The sequence below is a fragment of the Gopherus evgoodei genome, chromosome 13 (genome assembly GCF_007399415.2).
Source record: "Gopherus evgoodei ecotype Sinaloan lineage chromosome 13, rGopEvg1_v1.p, whole genome shotgun sequence".
Classification (NCBI taxonomy): domain Eukaryota; kingdom Metazoa; phylum Chordata; order Testudines; family Testudinidae; genus Gopherus; species Gopherus evgoodei.
Genome location: NC_044334.1, coordinates 4,028,960 through 4,050,650, shown reverse-complemented (window position 1 = coordinate 4,050,650; position 21,691 = coordinate 4,028,960). Strand labels below are relative to the sequence as shown.

General features: G+C 45.5%; 1 protein-coding gene across 4 annotated transcripts in view; it reads left to right on the top strand.

The window, feature by feature from the left end:
* Window positions 1–21,691, top strand: part of ACACB (acetyl-CoA carboxylase beta) — an 81,080-nt gene that overhangs the window by 20,715 nt on the left and 38,674 nt on the right. For 2 of the 4 annotated variants that reach the window (XM_030582806.1, XM_030582804.1), the window contains exons 4-23: window positions 4,417–4,467; window positions 4,752–4,884; window positions 6,579–6,717; window positions 7,209–7,318; window positions 8,160–8,241; window positions 8,623–8,721; window positions 9,873–9,979; window positions 11,966–12,076; window positions 12,595–12,804; window positions 14,126–14,296; window positions 14,878–15,039; window positions 15,348–15,511; window positions 16,350–16,500; window positions 16,608–16,711; window positions 18,156–18,237; window positions 18,990–19,135; window positions 19,276–19,426; window positions 19,663–19,797; window positions 20,350–20,496; window positions 21,256–21,444. In XM_030582806.1, coding sequence (XP_030438666.1) covers window positions 4,417–4,467; window positions 4,752–4,884; window positions 6,579–6,717; window positions 7,209–7,318; window positions 8,160–8,241; window positions 8,623–8,721; window positions 9,873–9,979; window positions 11,966–12,076; window positions 12,595–12,804; window positions 14,126–14,296; window positions 14,878–15,039; window positions 15,348–15,511; window positions 16,350–16,500; window positions 16,608–16,711; window positions 18,156–18,237; window positions 18,990–19,135; window positions 19,276–19,426; window positions 19,663–19,797; window positions 20,350–20,496; window positions 21,256–21,444 — 2,644 coding nt within the window. The remainder of the gene's footprint in view (window positions 1–4,416; window positions 4,468–4,751; window positions 4,885–6,578; window positions 6,718–7,208; window positions 7,319–8,159; window positions 8,242–8,622; window positions 8,722–9,872; window positions 9,980–11,965; window positions 12,077–12,594; window positions 12,805–14,125; window positions 14,297–14,877; window positions 15,040–15,347; window positions 15,512–16,349; window positions 16,501–16,607; window positions 16,712–18,155; window positions 18,238–18,989; window positions 19,136–19,275; window positions 19,427–19,662; window positions 19,798–20,349; window positions 20,497–21,255; window positions 21,445–21,691) is intronic. The other 2 variants (XM_030582807.1, XM_030582808.1) reach the window with 1 other exon arrangement.

Sequence of the window (21,691 nt, the reverse complement as noted above, 5' to 3'; positions counted from 1 at the left end):
CTGTAAGCTCTTCAGGGCAGAGACCATGGCTAACTTTGCTGATGGATCACATTGAAAACACCTGCACTCCAACGCAGTCAGGAAATGCAAATGTTCAGGCTCCAGGTCAAGGTGATGTCTCTGCCTTTGCACGTACGCTGTGTAGTAAGGGTAGAGTTGGGTTCCTCCCCACTACTCCTACCCCATCCCTACTTTGATTTTGCAAAACAAAACTCTGGCCCCTGTAGGTATCTGGTAAAGAGAAAATGCTCTAAGCTGCTGTTGCTTTAAGAGAGAAGTGAGTGGAGCCGGCTCAAGGTCATTTAAGTGTAGTTTCTAATCTGTGCCACAGGGTGCTGCTGAAGAGTTCGCTGTTACTACTCCTCTAGCTGCCAGGGGAAGGGGAAGAAATGGAGGCAGGGAAGAGAGACCGAGAAGTGGAGGGGGAAGAGAAAGTACCTGGAGTGGACTCTGCAATGGGACCCTAATCACGCATTGAATTCCAGAATGGAGGGAGAGGATGAGTCCAGCTTCAGTGCTTCCAGTGTTTGAGAAGGTTGGCACCAGGGCAAAAGAAATGTTCTGCCTTGGGTACCTTGAAAAGGGGATCAGGACTTCAAGGCAGAATGTAACTTTCTTAACAGCTGCAATGTTTCTCTGCTTAGCAAAACAGGCAGCTGCTGCTCGTTTCTGATGTGCTTCTAGGGTTTTTCTTTACCAGTTTCCTAGTTCTGAGTATAGCTCCAGGTTTGAATCCTTGTACTTGTTGAGATGTGTGCAGAGATGCACTCCTTGAAAGTTAGTGGTAGCCAGCATTGTTCCCTAAACAGTGCCGCCTGCACACTGCATTGGCTGTTTTTATTTTCTCATTGAAATGTGAAAGTTAACGAATGTTTGTTTGTCCAGTGATTTTGAATTTATTGAGCAATCCACGTATTTAGGAAGATTAAGGCAGCAGCTTTTCTTAGGCAACTTCTTTTTAGTTTTCTGAGTGTGGCAGTGAGTTATATCTGTGTTTTGTTTTGTTTTTTTCTGCATTGCAGAATATTTTTGGCATTTAACTTTTTTTTATTATTTCTGTTGGTAAGAGATGCTGTCAGACAAAAAATAATTTTTTTGAAAAACAAACTGAGATTCTAGCTAGATCTGCTAGCAAAAGAGTGACCACATTTAATGTACGGATTGTTGTGTGTTTTGCTAATGGGAAAACCTAGGAATGTTTTCTGTGATGGCTTCATACTCCCCCTAATATTGTCTAATTTTTATGCACAGTCCAAAGTGGTGTTTATACTTGTGACCAAAGAATTGTTGGCTGTATGCTATCAGTTGGTCCTCTTCCAGTGCTGTTTAAAAATAAGAGGCAGTTAGGAACCTGCTAGGAAAGTTGACAGTCCCATCTAAAGCTGTGGAACAGATTCACCCCGACCATCAGTTTATTTTCATTGGTTGAAAGTTTCTGTAACTTTTGATCAATGGTTCTGATATTCAAGTATCAATCCAGCTTTAATTTCCTTTTTAACGCAGGAGGAATGTTCCCATTTTTTAAAGGGCACATGGAAATGTCAGGATTTCTCAGTAGCAGCAACAGAGAAATGTTGCAATTAATGCATCTTGTGCAGGAAATAATTAATGATGTAACCCATTCCAGTTAATTTTCATAGTTGAGAACTGGATCCCATCTGTGCCGCATAACTGAACCTGTTTCAGTTGTCATGATATTATTGCATTATAACGGGGTCCCCACAGAACGTGGGATTCACAGTGTAGACCAACTCATAGGTCCCTATGTGCAGAACAGAGCACACAATTGGGTGCCTTAATTTAGATGCCCAAGTTTGATAAATGGTCTTCTCGTATCGCAGCTATAATGAGATTTTAAAATGGTATAATGATTCTCTATCACTTTCTCTCTTACTCAGTTTTCTCTAAATAGTATTCAGAACAATGAAGTCAAGGCATGTGTACCGTACGCACGTTCACCAATGACTTGCTGTTTTAGTTGTTCACGTATAGCTTTCCAGATGTTAAGGCTGAGATTTAATGTGTCTGAGTCTCCTAGTGTGAAAGCTTTGCTGTAATTTTAATTTTTCTCTTATTTCTAATATCTGAGGCTGTATGTGCATTTTCTCTGCTTGGTAATCGCCGGAATACTGGACAAAGGTTCAGAATATTTAGATCTGGTTGAATCACAGAAGAAAATTGTGAAAAATTTAACTGAAAGTGTTTATGTTAAAACTTGCTGATTGAACTGTTTACAGAGAATAATTTTGACCAGCTCTAGGTGCAATGAAGAAGCAGCTCTTCTCAGGATGACATGCTTTGCATGTTCCTGTCTTAACTATGTGTCAGGCTCGTTTGCATAAGTTTCCCCTCCCTCCCCCCCCAAGAAACTGGTCAAGCAGACAGGGCATTGGCCCCTGGGAGCCCTCCTTTCTATTCCTGACTCTCCTACTGACCTGCTGTGTAACCTGGACCCCCTGTTTCCTCTCACCCTTTATCTGTTTAGAGTATAAACTCTTTGGTGTAGGGCCAGTATCTTACACAACAGGGCTCTGTTCTCCATTATGACCTGTACTGGTACTGTAGTACCAATGCTAACATCACGCCTCCCCTCCACGCAGAGCAGCACAGTATCTAAACCAAAGCAAAAATTTAAACTCCAAACTCATAGCAAAACAGAGTGGAAACAACATTTGTAGACAAGAGAAGCTCCTCCAGCAGCCATGCTGTAGCTGGGAAGTATTTCAGTGTGGCTGGAATTCTGTCACATAAGGCACACAGTGAGTTGAGTATGTCCTGTTTGCAATAGTGCTCCCCTGGCCCATGTGCTTCACCACTCTCGTCCAAGGTAGCTCCAGATTTATTCAGTGACCAGTGGTGGCCCACTTCAGTTACAAGATGCAACTGTATGAGAGTGAATCTCAACCCCGACTGCTGGATGTGGGTGTGTTGTGGTCTGTACCAGGCCTGGCCAGCAGAGGGTCTGGGTGGATTCTAGTTTTGAAGTTTTCCCAGCTCATTGAACAATTGTAACATGCATAGTATTGATCACAAAAAATGAAGCAGTTTAAGCCGCTAGCTTTTCCTTTCCCTCTTTGGAGAGCCAGTTGTTGGCCTCTAATACAGGCCTAACTTGTCCTTTTTTTTTTTTTTTTTTTTAATGAAAGCTTAGGTTGTGCTTACTTGAGAGGTCTGTGTTTTTTCAAACCTGTGGAACTTTGACTGTTCTTCTGCCTAAGGAACAGGAGTCAAAGATCAGGCCCCTGCTTGGGAAGAGCCAAATCCCAGATGCTGTGCGTAGCCTGAGAGATTGGGAACCTGTCTGCAGGGGGAGTATCATGGAGGCGCAGAGAGCGGGACGGGGAGTGAAGTTGACTGATCTGTGAAAAAGGAAACTGCTAGCCATACATCTCTCCAGCTCACCTCTCAACCCCTCCCCCACACCTGTTGGGGGAGGGAAATGCCAACAGAGGTGTGTTCCCATGCCTCTGCGTGAGTTCCCTATAAATTGCCTTCCCTCCTCCTGCCTGTGCAGGATAACTGTACTGGTTCCACTGCCTTCTGTTCCTGCCAAGGTAGAGGTATGGAGTGTGTGGGGCAGGGGGCAAGATTTGCCTCTGAAGACTTGACCTGTTAAGCCAAGTGCTGAATCTGTCTTGAAGCTACAGAAGCCTCAAACGCTAATGCATATCTTGGATGGGGTGGGGGGGACACGTGATGGGATCTGGAAAGGTCTTGCTATGCAACTATGCTAACTGAACTTCATGCCAAACCTGGCAGTGGAAACGGAACGCTTTCATACGAGAAAATGACTCTCTTTCCCCCATGGAGTTCAGTTAACTGATAAAAGATTGCCTCAGCACCCTCCGTAGCTCTATGTGTGTGTGTTTAATAAACCTATGAAGTTTGGCAAGGGACTTCGCTCTTTCTGTCGATTTGTTGAGTGGACTCTACATTTTGTCACCACTGGGTTCTTCCTGTTTCTCCTGCTTATTGGCATGTTGTCAGCGATGTGTGATCTGTGAATCTTTGTCAGGCAGGAAGCAGATTAGTATTTGTCATGGCACTATCATTATTCTGATGGTAGTGACACACACGCATTCAATCTTGTCCGTCAACAGTCTTGAAATTCCCCAGTGATTTTGGCTGTGTGTGAGTCTGTGGTCTGAAATGCAAATGCCAGGATGGCTCTCAGCCTCTCTTATGGTATCTGTGTAGAAACAGAACATCTTTCCTAGTATCACAATTGCCTTTTATCATTGGTTTTGAAATTAGTGACACATAGCCAAGGTCTTGGGCACTTGGCATCATGAAAGATATCCTGTCATTTTGTGTAAGAGTAGGGGATTCAGCCCTGAAAAATTACATTTCGCGTACCTAAATTTACTGCTCCCATGTCTCTCAACTGAATAGTGTTCTGCTTCGCCCTTTGTGCAGGGTACCGTTTAAACAGCTTCTGTGTCCTGTCTCAGAAGAGTCTGCATATTGGTAAAGCCATCCTTTATATCCTGCATTTACCTTGTCGGGGGTGTATGGGTTAACTGATGGCTGTTCATTGCTTTGAGACCCTTGGTATTACTGCGATGGTTGGTTTGTTTTTCATCTTAAGTTTTAGGCTGTTGCATGGCTTGCCAAATTCATTCCTTCTCAGAGTCCTAAGCTTGACATCAATCTGACTCTGTCCTTCTGAACTGTTGGCATATCTAGACAGCAGCCTTGCTTTGATGATGATTTTTTTTTTTTTAATGCAATTTTTTTTGTACCTGATTCAGGCCTAGCATGTCAGGGCTGCACCTGGTCAAGAGAGGCCGAGAGCAGAAGAAACTGGAACTCCAGAGGGATTTCACCGTCGCCTCACCTGCTGAGTTCGTGACTCGGTTTGGGGGGAACCGCATTATTGAAAAGGTACCTTGCCTTTAGCCCAGCCCAGCGTGTGCTCATGGGGACGTCTGGCTTCCTAGCTGTCTTTGCAGTTGGGATGCTGGTTTCCTGAATAGTTCTTATATTCTGTAGGCTCCTAGCATGGAGGTTCCTAGGATATTAACATGGGTCGGTTATGTCGAAGCACCATTAAGCATCAAAATGGACCCCACAAATACAAAACTCTTTTTGGAACTTCTTAGATGTGTCTCCTATATGCAGTTTTTTGCTTATTTCTTTCCTTCCTGTGTGCAAACCCACTTCTCCCTTGTCCTTGCTGATTGCCTGAAGGTTCTTTACTTTTTCTTTTCATTGTAAACTCCAACTCTTGACTTCCTATGTTGCATCCAACACCTTTTCTAAAGGGTGCTGTCTGTTGAAGCCAGTCAGTGCTGTGCTCTCAGTGCTTGGAGAAAAGGCTTCTGCAGAGCTTTGTGAGGTATCTTATTCCTTCCCACGCAGGGCCGGCTTTAGGAAGTGCAGGGCCCAGTTCAAACAATTTCAGTGGGACCCTGTCAGGGATGATTTAAAAAAAAAAACCCCAAAAACGTGGGACTTGTACTTACCGAGCGGCTCTCTGAGTCTTCGGCAGCTGGTCCTTCACTCACTCCAGGTCTTCGGTGGCACTGAAGGACCCGCCGCCAAAGACCCGGAGCGAGCGAAGTACCCGCCGTCGAAATGCTGCCGAAGACCCGGAGCGCCTCTAGCCAGGGAAGGGATTCTCACTGGGCGTGAGGCCCTCTTAGGCATGGAGCCCGATTCAGGGGAATTGGTGGAATAGGCCTAAAGCCGGCCCTGTTCCCATGCCCAGGGATGGGCAGTGCCTTGTGTTATGCTGGAATCAGCCAAGTTGTTGTTCTAAGTCAAAATTATTTCCCACCATCCCAAAAGTAAAGCTTTTTGGCTAAGACTTGACATCGTGAAGACTGGCAACCAAGTCACAGCTCTGAGAAACAGTGTTTGTTATAAACACTGATCTAGTCTCAACCTTAGCATTCTCAGGCAGCCCTCTCCTGAACTGGTTTACTTTGATGAGAACAGACATTGCAATTAATTGTCAGGGAGTGGCTGAGAGTCCCTCTACATTTCAGGGTGTTTATGAATTGTATTGCAGACATCGGGCCAGATTCTGATCTCTATTGTGCCAGGAATAAATCTGGAATGACTACTTCAGTGGAGTAACCGAGAGCAGAATTTGACCTCGTATTTCAGCTTGCTCTCACATGTGTAGAAATAGTAACTAGCCTAATGCTTCCTTCATCTGGAGACTTCCTGCAAAAATTCAGCCCTTGGAAAGGAGCTATTGTGACCTGTCTGGGCTGTTATAATGTGTCTGTCCCTGTATTCTGGTATTCTGCTCTCTCTACAGCCATGGAATTCTCACATTAATAACACTACTATGTGTGTGTAATAACCAACGTACATGTTACTACGTAACTCCTTTCCAGTGATCTAAAGTCTGCAGTTTTGGTGTCTTGGCAGAATTTTTGCATAAGGTACCAGCCTTTTTACAGTTGCCATATCTTGAGCATTAGGGCCGGATTCTGCAAGGTGCTGTGTGCCCTTGTCTCCGTTTTCAGGGGAAATGAAGGGTCTCTCTGCCTTCTGCTGGTTTGAGCCCAGTCAGATCCAAATGCCTGCCTCAGACCTTTGTGTTCCTTTCTGCCTCTTGCTTCCAGGTTCTGATAGCAAATAATGGCATTGCTGCTGTGAAGTGCATGCGCTCCATCCGCAGGTGGGCCTATGAAATGTTCAGAAATGAGCGAGCAATTCGATTTGTTGTCATGGTTACACCTGAAGATCTTAAAGCAAATGCAGGTAAGTCCTAGATCCATAAAAATCTAACCAATATCTAACATTTGTGTCCCCTCTTTCCTTACGGTACCTATTGCAAATATCCCCTGATAGAGGCAGCAGCGCTGGCACCTTTGTTCTCTCCTCAGCACTCACCTGGGAAGTTATGTCTTGATTGGTTTTAGTCAGAGGCCGTTCTGCACAAGCGCCTGCAATCACAAGCCAGGACATTTCCCAGTGTTTTCAGTGAGAGTTTCTCCTTGCATGGACTATAGGATCAGACCCACTGATAGATTTAGCTTCTTCCCCCTGCCCTCCAATCTCCCTTGGGTTCTAGAACTGTGGTTGCTTTGCAATATACAGTGATGTGTGCAAACTTATCATGGCTGCAGTTCCCTGGGGGAGTGGCCATAATAGGAGCTGAAGTTGTCAGCTCAGATGCAGTCAGTTTGCTGTGCATGTTCCCACCCTGACCAGCACTCTGTACACTACCATGAATGGGCTTTCTCTTCCAGAGTACATCAAAATGGCTGATCACTATGTGCCTGTCCCTGGGGGAGCCAACAACAACAACTATGCCAACGTAGAGCTGATTGTGGATATTTCCAAGAGGATTCCAGTGCAGGTACAAGCACCGCACAGGGGGTTGGTCTTCATGGACTAGGGATGGTCACACAAAAGTTATGAACCTGAAGCTTAGGAATCCTCCGCGGCACGTTTGAGGTCTGGAAATGGGTCCTGGCATTAGGCAGGTAATTCTTGGGGGTGGGGGGGACAGCCGTAGATCTTAGGGCCTGCCAGTGCTGTGCAAATTGAGGGAAAGATTCCCATTGGCTTCAGTGAGCAACCAGAGAGAATGGAATGTGTCTGCAGAGCTGAGGCTCTGGCTCCTGATTGTGGGGTAATTATTTGCAGTGACCTGCATTATGGCAGCAGAGGGGGGTCTCCTGGCTAAGTTACAAACAGAAATGGCTCTGGAACCATCCCCGCTCTTTCTGTTACACAAATGACCTTGAAAGCCCAGAGCAGACCCATACCTTAGTCTGTGTGCTCAGAGGTGCCACTGTGGCATGAGGGGGAAGGTGCCACTGGGCTAGGTGGCCCCTCTGTTTAGAGTACCATGGCTCCATCTTTTGAGAAACTGAGAACAAGAGCATCCATCGATCGTTGCCGCCATGACATGACAGAGTGGGAGGGGTGAACCCTCAGGTAAATGGCTCCCTGACTACTTATGCCTTTAAAGACTGTAACTGATAGCCTGTGTTACTGTTGGAGAGGAGCAAGTGGAGTGTAGAGAGAGGCCGAAGCTGTAGTTAGGGCTTTGAAGTTTGAGGGTGTTGGGATCCATGCTGTTGATCTGCGCCTGTCTCTATTAGAGAGCAGTGCAGGATGCTGTGAGTGAAAGCTGTTCACACAAACGTTCTCCCATCTATCTCCTCATACTCACTGCCTTTCTTTCATCACAGGCCGTGTGGGCTGGCTGGGGCCATGCTTCTGAAAACCCTAGGCTTCCAGAGCTGTTGCAGAAACATGGGGTGGCTTTCCTAGGTAGGGGTCTTGCTTATTTTCCTCAGTTCAGCCCTCTGCTTAAACCAGCAAAACCCATCACTGTCCAAGGGGGTCCTGTACACTGAGTTAGCGAATGTGTTAGTGTCCTTGGCTTCTGGTGGGCACCACTATTTCTGAGTGTGGTGTCTGTGTGTATTGGCCCTACATGCCAGCCTTCTAATGTAGGAGCTCTCAAGCCAGGGTTCGTGGAGATTTCCCAGTAACATTCCTCTTAATGTATGCTTTTACTCAGTTGTGTTTGATGCAGGTGGAGGGTAGGTGGGATATGGAGTTCTTTGCCTCCATTTGAAAAGGGACCCACTGATTCTGTGAGTTTGAGGCACTGACCTCCGCCTGTTTTTGTTTCCTGCTGGCTTTAAGGTCCTCCCAGCGAAGCCATGTGGGCTTTGGGAGATAAAGTGGCTTCCACCATTGTAGCCCAGACTGTCCAGATCCCCACATTGCCATGGAGCGGAAGTGGTAAGAATGCCTTCTGACGAGAAATGCTTTGTCTTAACTTGGCTTGTGTCAGATTTATTTGGGTGCTTTCTGTAAAACTTATTACAGAAGAGAAAAAGTGGGGCTTCTCATAGCCAGAGGGGCCAGATCTTGGGTGGGATGTCACCCCTCCTCTGCCCGGGCACATTTAAGTGCTCCCTTTTCTGCCTGCCAGGAACAGCCAATCCACCATTAAATTGCTGACTCTGGTTGCTATATAAACAGGAGTTTTGTGAATCCTTACTGCTTTCCTTTTTCTCTTCCTCATCTTCAGTTCTCCTGCTCTGTCTTAATGCATCTCTTCTTCCTTGGGCCTCTTCTGTTGCTTTTACCCTCCTAAGTAGTTTTTCATCCAGTGTTGTTGTTTTTTTTGTTGGTCCAAATTCTCCCATTCATAACCACCTCCTCCTTCTGCCGTAGCCATTCTCATTTTATTGTATTTACCTTCACTGTTTTCTTCCTTCCCTCTTCTGTCTGTCATGCCCCTCTGTTTCTGCTTCGGCTCTCTCGGGATGGGTGCCTGAGCCTGGTTCCTGATCACTCTCCCAGTACAGGGAAGTGGGTGGCAGAGAGAATTTGTAGATGTTGCTGTCCATGTGTCAGCTGAGCCACAGCTCTGTGGCTTTTGACAGCTCAATGTTTATTGGACTTGCGATACTAATCGGGTCTCTGCCACGGTGAGATGCCTGGCTGCCTCACTGCTGGAGGGCTGCCAGGCCCCAATTTGTGTAGAGTTTTTAAAAAAGAGCCAGAATGATTTTAAACAAACAAACAAACCCCAAACACCTTGGTAATAGCAATGCTGAGATCTCTGCATGTTTGTTCTCTGGCTCAGAGCTGCTCTCCTGTGTAACCGGGCTTTGGGGAATACAGCTCGTCTCTGCTAAATCAGGCCTGGCTGCTACTTCAGACAAACTGTGCACCCCTGCTTGCTTTCCCCTATGATTCATAGTGAAAATATGGCTGTAGTAGTTCCTATGGCTGGGCTGTTAGTGAGGAAGCTTCAGTAACTTGCCAAATCCAGCCATTTTCTGTGTTTCTCCGAGGCAAGAGAATGAATTAGCGAGGTCCTCTGTAACCATGTGATCCTCTGTTGCATTAAGGCCTTCTGAGGTCAGTGTTTCGTTCTGTAGGTCTCATGGCAGAATGGACGGAGGATTGTGAGCAGCGGAGAACAATCAGCGTCTCCCTAGAGACTTATGCACGAGGCTGTGTAAAGGATGTGGATGAAAGCCTGGAGGTAAAGATCTTGGCCCAACAGCGGCTCAACTCATTTTACTTGAAATTGTAAATGGGGAATCATCTTTATTCAGTGGGTGTGTTTCCAGTGGCATCCCGCAGGGATCAGTCCTTGGCCTTGCGCTATTTAACATTTTTATCAATGATCTGGAAGAAAACAAATTCATCTGTGCTAAAGCTTGCAGAAGACCCAGAAGTTGGGGGGAGTGTTAAATAATGAAGATGGCAGGTTGCTGATTCAGAGTGATCCAGATTGCTTGGTAAACTGGGAGCAAGCAAATAATGTGCATTTTAATATGGCTGCAGATATGCATCTGGAAACAAAGAATGTAGGCTGTACCTGGAGGATGAGGGGACTCTATCCTGGGAAGCAGTGACTCTGAAAAAGACTGAGGGGGTGGAGGTAGATAATCAGCTGAACATGAGCTCCCAATGTGACACTGGCCAAAAGGGCTAATGTGTTCCTGGGATGTATTAAAGGGGAATCTGGAGTAAGAGTCGAGAGGTTATTTGACCTCTATAATTGTTACTGGTCTGACCGCTGCTGGAATACCATGTCTGGTTCTGGTGTCCACGCTCCAAAAGGATGTTTATATATTAGAGAGGATTCAGAGAAGAGCCACAAGAATCATTAAAGGATTAGTGATAGACTCAAGGAGCTTAGTCTATTTAGCTTAATAAAGAGTGGATTAAGGGGTGACTTGATCACAGTCTATAAGTAACTACATGTCAAACATACATTTAATAATGGGCTCTTCAGTCTAGCAGAGAAAGATATAACATGATCCAATGGCTGGAAGTTAAAGCTAGGCAAATTCAAACTGGAAATAAGTATAAAACTTTAACGATGAGAGTAATTAACCGTTGGAACAATTTACTAAGAGTCATGGTGGATTCTACTTCACTGAGAATTTTTAAATCCAGACTTGATGTTTTTCTAAAAGCTCTGCCCCAGGAATGACTGTGGGGAGGTCCTGTAGTCTGTGTCATACAGCCGTGGTCCCCAACCGTTTTGTGGCCAATAGCACATTCATGTTTTTAGAAGAGTGTGGCGGGCGCCAACAATTACTCACATACAGGGCCGGCTCTAGGCACCAGTGGAGCAAGCACATGACTGGGGCAGCACATGCTATGGGGCAGCATTCCGTCCATTCTGCAGAGTCAGAGTGGGTTTTTTTGTTTTGTTTTTGGGTTTTTTTGGTGTCAGTTCTGGGCAGTGCAGAGAGAAACCGGAGAGAAGCCAGGAGGACAGACAACACTGACGCCTGACACCTGCAGCTGCGGAGTTCTTTGTCCCCAGCAGTCACGGTGCTGTGGCTTTTCTCCCCTGCTGGGCACTAGGCAGGCACACATAAATGCCCTGGTGGGCACCATGGTCCCACGGGCACCATGTTGGGGACTATTGTCATACAGGGTGTCAAATTAGATGATCACAGTGGTCCCTTTTGCCCTGGGAATCTATGAATCTTTTTCTTAATTGGATTCCTAATAGTAATAGAAAGGGACCTGACCAGCGCTATTAGCTCCCAGCACATGTCACAGAAACAAAAACAAATTTCAGCAGTGACAGTCACATGCCTGATAGCCAGCAGAGCCGAGACCCCTACCCGGCACAATGCTCTCCTCCCCAGGGCAGATCCAAACTCTCACCACACCTCACCTCCTGCAGCAGGGTGTGCAAAATAGAGGTGTCCTGAAGTTCAGCAGATGGGGACTGATTTGGATCAGAGCTAATGGGAGCTCTTTGAGAGCTGATGACCCCTCCAAGCAGCTGATCTGCCACCAGCTCCCTCTCTGTTAAATTGAGAGGAATTCAATGAGTGCATCTATGTCTATTGTGTTTGCTCTGGACAAATTGAACCCCAGGGCGAGGGGACTCAACTCTGTGGGCTTTGATGGGTGCCGCACCTATTTACTCCAGGGCTGCATTTGGCCCAGAAACATCTAAACCTTTCCCTTCAAATTCCTGGCTCTTTCCCTCCTTCAGGCAGCCGAGAGGATTGGCTATCCTGTGATGATAAAAGCTTCGGAAGGCGGCGGTGGCAAAGGAATCCGGAGAGCAGAGACTGCTGAGGAATTCACTGGCTGCTTCAGACAAGTGAGAGACTCTGAGGAGAGTTTGTACCTCCAAATCCCACCTTTTTTTAATTTGCCTCCTCAGAGAAGTAAGAGGCACCAAGGAGGATGCCTCCCTCCACCCCCATCTGAACATATACCTGCCTTTTTAACTCCCCCCGTTTCCCCCCCTCCAGAAGCTCTGAGGAGGGTCTTCCCCTCCCCATAAACCCTGAATTTTTATTTTTTTCCCTTTTAAAAGAATATTTAATAGAAGAGTGCTCATTTCCCACTGTTTCCCTGACTGATTTTATAGGCATATTTTGGGGGGCACAGTTATCGTCAGTTCAAACACAATCTTATATTTTTAAAAAATGTAGAAAGCTCAGTACATGAAGGAGTTGGGAACATGAATGATATTTTGTACGGTGCCAGCCCTCTGCCCAGCAATGACTTTCCCCCATGGAGGATGGGTTTATGCATGTCATCAATGTCAAGGAATATACAAGCCTGGATCCACCACATGAATGCATTTCTCACACTCTTCTCCTCCCCTCCCAGGTACAGAGCGAGGCTCCAGGGTCCCCCATCTTTGTGATGAAATTAGCCCAGCACGCCCGGCACTTGGAGGTGCAGGTCCTTGCTGATCAGTACGGGAACGCGGTTTCGTTGTTTGGCCGCGACTGCTCCCTACAGCGCAGGCATCAGAAAATAATTGAAGAGGCACCAGTGACGGTAGCAGCTCCCTCCGTGTTTGACTTTATGGAGCAGGTATTCTGGGTCTTTCCTGTGGGCTTGGCTGAGGCAGCTGTTACAGAGAGAGAGAGGATGTTAGAGAAGAGGAACCTTTTCACTACTAGTTTTATTACATATATTACGATAATGCCTAGGAACCCTGAGCAAGGCCCAGTTGTGCTAGGTGCTGCACAGACAGATAACAAAGGAGACAATGCCAGCCACAGAGAACTCTCACTCCAGCTATAAGTGGAACACCACCACGATGAATTGTTCAGATGCTTATGTACAGCCCTTTCTTTTCAGCCAAATGCTTAAAAGCACAAACCCAGGATGTTGCCTGATGAGCAGAGCCAAAACTAGGCATTTTAGCACCTGGGGTGAGCAAACATAGTTGCATCCCCTGCCTTTTTTCATCATCTCACCACCTCCCCCTAGCCCCTCCAGAGGTGACATTTGGGTGGGGAGATGGGATACACACAGCATTACACTTCCCCCTCCCCCACCCTAGTTTTTTTGGTTGTGCCCCCAACCCAGACAGGCTGGGTGGCCCGTTGAGGTGAGTTAGGGGCTGAAGGTGGTGCTTCCTCCACAAGCCCTGCAGTGCGGGACTTGACGTGTCACCTATTTCCACCCCACTTTTCAGCCCCCATGGCTTTGCACCTGGGTGGCTGTCCTGCTCGCCCCACCCTGGTTTTGGCCCTGCTCAGGAGTGTCCAGCAAGCTTAATTCTTGTGACCCTTCCACAATCTTGAACTGGGGGTTCTCAGCCTGGGAGCCATGACCACCTTCCCTTTCTAGAGGAAGCTCTGACCTAAGGATCTAGCCCTTAATCATGTGAGTATTCCTTACTTCACAAGCCTCTGGGACCTCTTGTGTGACTAATGTGATCTTGTCCGTGTCATCACCTTCCTGCAGTACGCTTCTTGTTTGACTATTGGCATTATAGTAGCCACCAACATCCCCAGTCAAGGACCAGGTCTCCATTGTGCTGGGCGCTGCGTATACACAGAAAAACAAACAACCCCCAGGCTTACCAACATTTCAGTTGAATAAGTGACTGTTAAGGTGGGGAGGTTTGTTTAATTTAACTAGCATTTTTGGTCTATGATTTTAATTCTCTGCTTGAGATTTTTTCTAGCTGTCACTATCCACCTCCAGTTGCTGTAGACTGTATTTGTATTGCTGCGGCATTTGTCTTTCCCCAATTTGATGTAGTGTCCTGGAAATATTGCACGAGGGGCATGTCAGAAACATGCATATAATAGACTGTGAACACCAGGCAAAGTGCTCTGCAGTTGTGAACTAGCAGGAGCTAGTGTCACAAAAGCCAGATCTGTTTGTGTTGTGTTTTCAGTGCGCAGTACGCCTTGCAAAGATGGTGGGCTATGTGAGTGCAGGGACAGTCGAATACCTCTATAGTGAAGATGGGGGCTTCCACTTTCTGGAGTTAAATCCCCGTCTGCAAGTAGAACATCCTTGCACAGAGATGATTGCTGATGTGAACTTACCTGCGGCTCAGCTACAGGTATGTGAAATTTTGCCAACATACCATTTTTTCCCACTGTTGCTTTTCTTAAAGTTGTTGCAGCACGTGGATGACTCTAAGGAGCTCATTGGTTTGAGCCACATATTGTGTGTGAGTTTGGAGCTTGTGAAAGGTACCAGATTGGCAGCCTGGGAGAAGGAATTGCTCTCTCCATCAACAGGTAGAACATGGGCAGCAGCAGACCAAGGCCCTGTGTGATGTCTCGCACCCAACCCAGAGGAGCCATCTCTAGGAGTGACAGGGACATTTGGTCTCCATGCCCATCAGTCCTGAGCACCTCAAAAATATGCCCACAAAGTGACCAGTTGGGATGACTGCTCTTGAGGTCATTTCACACGGGGCTCTGACCAGCCATCAGATAGCTGCTTCCTTAGATTCCTCCAGAAGGGGTTGGATTTGAACTGGGGACCTAGAGGGTGAAAGGCTCCTTGTTCCTTTCCTGTTTACCTGAGCCAGCCAGTCCCACTGATTGGCTCTAATTGTCATGCTGAAGCCTCATTTCAGAGCTAATTTAGAAGACTTTAAGCCCCGTCTCCTTTTTCTACTGGGCACTTGTGCAGATTGCAATGGGTGTCCCCTTGCACAGAATAAAAGACATCCGAGTGCTGTACGGAGAGTCGCCATGGGCTGATACACCCATCTGCTTTGAGAGCCCTGCGAATATCCCAGTGCCCAGAGGCCATGTCATTGCTGCTAGAATCACCAGTGAAAACCCTGATGAGGTGAGTAAATGGAACCCTGTTTAGAAAGCACCTGCTCTGGTCTCAATCAGATTTAGATGTTGCTGAGGGCAGGGTACTACCTTGTTTTTAGCAAGATCTGAACTCTGAGCAGTCCTCCACTGATAAAATGTTAAACACATTCTCAGATGAGATTTGTGGGGTTAATGGACTCCACAGGTGCACTTGTATAATAGCTGTTGTTTGCAATGAGATTCCTCTTTCCTGACTTGCACCTGTTTTGTTTCAAATGTAAACTTCTTATTTTCTTCTTTGTGTTTGTGTTGTTTTTTTTTTTACATTGAATCTAGGAGTTCAAGCCAAGCTCAGGGACAGTGCAGGAGCTGAATTTCCGTAGCAGCAAGAATGTCTGGGGTTATTTCAGTGTGGCAGCTGCTGGTGGTTTGCACGAATTTGCTGATTCGCAGTTTGGGCACTGTTTCTCCTGGGGAGAGAATCGCGAGGAGGCTATCTCGTCAGTAGGATCAGCATAAGCATTCCTCAAAAGAGTCAAGTGCCACTGAATGTTGATGGGTTTAGATTTAAAAATATTTGGTTTTAATGCTAAGAGGCAATAAGCCGCTTCGGCTTTTCTGAGCAGTTTAGTTGTGGACTTGTGACAAAGGGCCCTGCAGGGGGATTATGGAGACTGTTCAAACTAAACTGAAGTGAAGCGATTTAGCCCTGCTTCAGCAAAGCAGTTAATGCTTAGCTTTATGTATTGCTCTGACTGGTACTGGTCATGTGCTTTGCTACATTGGGACCTCACAGAGCTACTCTGTTAGCTTTCAAAGTAAATTATTTCCCAGCAGGCCCTCCCCCCCCAAATAAAAATCTCTAACAGCTGAACGTGCAGAAGGGGCAGACTTTTAATAACATGCACTCGGAGACAGCTTTTAACTGCAGGCTGTCTCTCTCCAGAGTTATGGAAACACATCTATCTATGTTTTTATGAGGTTGCCTATCACCATATGCAGCATTCTCAACCACTAAATTCTGTGTAGCTTGCTGTATACCTTGGCTGCTGTATAAGAGCCTTCTTGCACGTCAGTAAAAATCCGATCAAAATGTGGCGTATGTGTTTTGTATATTTTGTAAAGAGAAGTTTAACGTCTGCTCTGCACTTGTGTATTGGATAAATCAAATTTTGGGTCTTTAGTACTTTGTGATAGAAAAGGAAGCGGGTAAAGATAATTGCTAAGGTGGGAAAAGAAATAGTTATCTTGTATGCCCCAATAGATGGATATGCTTAGCACTGAATATTTATCATGCATTTTAAACTCAATATTAACAGAAGAACTTTTCTTTAAAAGGAATATGGTTGTGGCGCTGAAAGAGCTGTCGATCCGTGGGGATTTCAGAACAACTGTCGAGTACTTGATTAAGCTGCTGGAGACTGAGAGCTTTCAGAACAATGAGATAGATACTGGGTGGCTGGACCACCTGATTGCTGAGAAAGTGCAGGTGGGAGAAGCTGAGCTCTGACTCTCTTCCCTCTGGCTAATTGTCTTCATTCTCACGTGGATCTGCTGTCCACAATGTGCTGGAAGTGTCATTCTTTCCCCTGCTAGGCCGAGAAGCCAGACACCATGCTGGGCGTGGTTTGCTGTGCTCTGAATGTAGCAGATGCCTTGTTTAGGACTTGTATGACTGACTTCCTGCATTCTCTTGAAAGGTAAAGTGCTATGTGACTAACGGGATAAACACAATGAAGCGTGGCTGTTGAACCCTTCTTATGACCAAATACTGGTCCCGCTGAAACGAATGGGAGTTTTGTTACACTCCTCAGCGAGAGCAGGGGTATATGGAGCGTGTGACATAAGGTGCTGTGTTTGAGAGGCAGTGGACAGGATGCTGGGCTGGGGCTCAGGAGACATGGTTCTGTCCCCAGCTCTGTCACTGGCCTGCTGAGTGACTGTCGGCAAATCACTTTCCCTGTCTGTTCCTCAGTTTCTCCTCACATCCTTTGTCTGTTTAGACTGCAAGCTCTTTGAGAAAGTAAGAGAGTCTGAAAGAGTCCCTATGTGTTTGTACAGCACCTAGTGGATTAGGGTCCCAGTCTTTGGTAGAAAACTGTACATACTATTGTAATAATTGAGGGGTGTGTGTGTGTGTGGTGTGTGTGAGATCTCTATCTCTCCAAGGTTTTTTGGCACATAAGCCGACCCTTTGTCTCTCACATTCAGGCTACTTGTGCATGATTTTGTCTAATGCAGGTTCACACCTTAGCGGAGTAAGGCATGACCAGCCACTAAGGGAGTTAAGACCAGGCACAGAATGTTGACTCATGATTACATTGCTGATTTTCAGAGTGGGATGTGAAGACGGTGTTCCTATATTCTTTAAGGCAGCTAAGTGGAGGAAAGGAAACTTTATTGTTTGACTTCCAGAGCCTTAATGGGGCCAGCAAAGGAGATGAGATATTAAAAAAGAAGATGCAAGGTTTTTGCTTTTTGCTTCTGAGATGTGAGAAGTCAGGTTAGAGTAACATAATGGTCCCTTCTGGTCTTTAAGGTCTATGAATAAAGTGTTTTTTGTTTTTTTTTTTTTTTTTTTTAAGTTGCTGGGGTTTTTTTACCTTTTAGGAATGTCAAGTTCACTCTTCACAAGATTTCCTGTTGGACTACTTGTGGTTTTTCAGAGATGTGTATTGTGAACTTTTACACCGTAGTTGAAAGATGGGAGTGCTGAGTCTTTATTTAAGACATTCTGTCTCCCAAGGGTTTATTAGCCATTAGAGCTAAGTAGATGATGACAGAAACCAAAGTTTTATTCAGGCTAGCTAAGTCACCTCCCCTCTCAGTTGCTGAACTTTCACTCACTTCACTCTTGTGATGGTGTCATGTTGTTAGCTCTGCAATCATTGTAGAATCTTGTAGAGCAGACGAGCTTAATTTCTCATGTGAAACAGCACAGCTCCTCCCTCACCACCTTTTAAATGTTTTATAAACTTCAGAAAGGGGATGCAAAACCAACTATTTCCCTCCCCTGCAAGTCCCCTTTAAAAGCTCTCTTCTGCAGCCCACTGCGGTCTAAACCTGCTCTTGGGACTAGTGCTGATGGGCTATATACCGTGGCTGAGTTCTCTTGGTGTCTGACTTTTTATCCTTTTCCCTTAGGGGCCAAGTTCTGCCAGCAGCTTCCCTGCTGAACATTGTAGAAGTGGAGCTTATTTATGAAGGTGTGAAGTACGCTCTCAAGGTAAACGGTGTCTTGTGTTTTTCCAAGCTTGTGGGGACTTTGGCTCGTGCAGGCATTACTACACACGGCTAGGCTGATTCTCCATGTCTCATCAGTACAGACAAGCACTTCTGGATGGATACTTTCAGCAAAAAGATAATTAAAAAATATCTTCATTATCCGTTTTTTTGAAAGTCTCATGAGGTTTACTATTATGGTTTTACAGTATGGAGAATTTTTCTGCTTCCAGATTGACTGTTGCTGGAGTTAATGCGTCTAAAGTGCTGGCTTTTCCTGTTCATAAACCCAGCTAGGTAGCAGCTTTAGTTAGTTAAATCACTTTCTTATCATGAGAAAGTGGAGGATCAGCTGAAATTACTGACAGTGGTTGAGCTGTAGAACCAGGCTAGCAATTCAAACACTAACCTCAATTTCTGTGATCTAAATCAATGTTTCTCAGCGATCGGTCTGTGGATTCTCAGCGACCGGTCCCTGAGATCTCCCTGACACAGTTTTAGGAAGGCAGCAAGCTGATCCCTAGTATCAAAAAGCTTGAGAGACACTGGTCTAAGTGATAGAGGGGGCATGGAGAAGCAGAGTCCGTATTCCACATTAAATCCTGCTCCCACCCACTACACAATGAGAGCTCGGCTTCTGGTGTCATCTTAAAGGACTGATGCACAGGAGCCTGGCAATGCAAGCCTAAGGCTTGATCTCAGTAAAGGTTGTAATGTTCACGTTTTAAAGCCTATTTCTTTGGTATTTTTCAACAGGTTGCCCGTCAGTCTCTGACAACTTATGTCATTATAATGAATAACACTCACATCGAGATAGACGTGCACAGGTTGAATGATGGCGGGGTGCTGCTTTCCTATGATGGTAACAGTTACACGACATACATGAAAGAAGAAGTTGACTGGTAAGTTAGAGAGCTGACCCATTATCCCTCTGCTGCAGCTTTCTTCCCAATCTCGCAACTAGACACAGCAGCAATTGCAGCTGCTTCTGCAGCAGGCAGAAAATAGGTTGAGCAGTAACAGGATTTCCCCTCTACTTAAGCTATCGAATCACCGTTGGTAACAAAACGTGTTACTTTGAAAAGGAAAAAGACCCAACCATGCTGAGATCACCCTCTGCTGGGAAACTGCTGAAGTACACTGTGGAAGATGGAGGCCACATCTTCATAGGGCACAGTTTTGCAGAGATAGAGGTAACTGTAGGTTAGTGCAGATTGTGTCACTGAGTGGGGAAATGGCTTCCAATCTGTGTGCTTGATAAAGAGATGCAGATTATGTATTTGCACTCCTACAGTAAAAAAAAAAAAATTAAAAAAAAATGAAGTCCTGTCTCTATTGTGACACTAGGAAAAAAATGACTGTCCTAGGCTCTTTATGTTGCATGGATGATACTCATTTATTACACTCTATTCCACCAATCCTCATACAGGTGATGAAAATTATTTTGACCCTGGAGGTGAAGGAATCTGGCCATATACGTTATATAAAACGGCCAGGAGCATTGCTGGAGGCAGGCTGTGTCATAGCTAGACTCGAGTTAGATGATCCTAGCAAAGTGCATCCAGTGAGTATTGCTGCTGGGACAGGACCAGGTTATTTTTCTATTTACTTACATGACTAATCAGGTCATCCGTGACTTGTAACTGTCTGTCTCTTATGCCCCAGGATCTTAATATGTTTGTTCACTTGGGTTTTAACACACCAGATACTTAGCAATGATGTAGAATTTTGGTATTTGAAAGTGTGGCCTTTATATAAATATTCTGTTGGCCCTAGCTAGTCTGTATCTTAAGCATATATGCCTTTTGGGATTTGTGCAGAAAACGAATTTTGATTATTAAGACTTGATTGAAAATTACCAGAATAAGGAATTCTGACATACATTTTTCTAATGCCTCTTATTTGGCAACTTACCACTTGATTCATTCTGGTGACACCCTCCTTTGCATTTTAATTAAAATAATTATGGATACTGAGCAGTTTCCTTGTCTGCTGAGGTTGTACACGTGTATTTTTCTAGATGGTAGTTTAATTTGAATGAGGTCTGCCTTACTTTTCTCTTCTCCACTCCTGTTTTATATTCCAAATGCTTTCTTTCTCTTGTATTCGACCTCAGGCCCAGTTGTATACAGGTGGCCTCCCCACCCAGCAGATGTTGCCAATCGGTGGCCTGAAGCTGCACCAGGTCTTTCACAGTGTCCTGGAGAATCTGATCAATGTCATGAATGGCTACTGCTTGCCAGAGCCATATTTCAGTGCAAAAGTAAGTGCCGTTCTCTCTCTAATGGCATCTGCTTCTTATACCCAGACGGTATTTTAACTGACACATTTATGCCAACAAACTTTTTTCTTCATGTATAACCATCTGTCCCTTCAATTTCTTTTTCATACATGGACAAAGACCTGGATCTACTCTCAAATCTAGTTTAACTTGTATTCTTCTTGGAATGGTCTCCCACTATCCATGTGATAACAAAGAGCACTTACCGTTATTTCTCTAGGTGGCAAGCTTGGGGGAAATTTTATAATACTTTGCTAAGCCCCTTAATGTTAAGCATTGGCTGTAGTACATCTTTTGTGCCTTCCATTCATCCAGCAATCTCAAAGTCCTTTACAAGCCTTAAGTTAAGGCTCAAGATCACCTGTTGTGTAGATAGGTAGGAAGGCGTCATTCCCATTTTATACACAAGAATTCTAAGGGCATGATTTATGAGAAATGCTGAGCTGTCACCACTTGTACTGAGGTCAGGGACAGCTGCAGGTGCTCAGCACCTCTGAAAATCAGTCCTCGAGTGACTTTGACCGGGATTCTGTACCTGGTTTGATGCTACTCCCAGCCCAGTGCCACAGTTGAGAAACCATCCTTAATTCCATTGTGTTAGCCCACCTACCCTGTTGGTTACAGGGCTGCAAGCATAGTTTTCATTGGGATGGCAAGATCCGTTCACTTGTCTTTCCTGACACATCGACCTCTGATGTTTTTCTGTAACATCTTCATAGCAATAATCTTTATTTTGCTTAGATGAAAGAATGGGTATGTGAGCTGATGAAGACCCTCCGGGACCCCTCCCTGCCTCTTCTGGAGCTGCAGGAGATCATGACAAACGTGTCTGGCAGAATCCCGCTGTCAGTGGAGAAATCCATTCGAAAAGTGATGGCACAATACGCTAGTAACATCACCTCAGTGCTGTGTCAGTTTCCCAGTCAGCAGGTAAGCCATACAAGAGGGATGGTCTTGTGTTCCAACCTCTTTTTAATATCTTGGTGACTGTAAAGGTGTGGACTCACCCCTGCGGCACCTCCTGCTGGTGACTTCCAGGAATTTAGCTTGTTCCAGCTCCGCAGTGCCCTCTGCAGGCCAGTGATCCGCCTGTCCTCTCGCCCCCATGTCCCTCCCTGGACCTTGGTGTCCTTTTAACTGGGTGCTGTCCCTTGGCAGTACCCCCACAGTTCTGGGT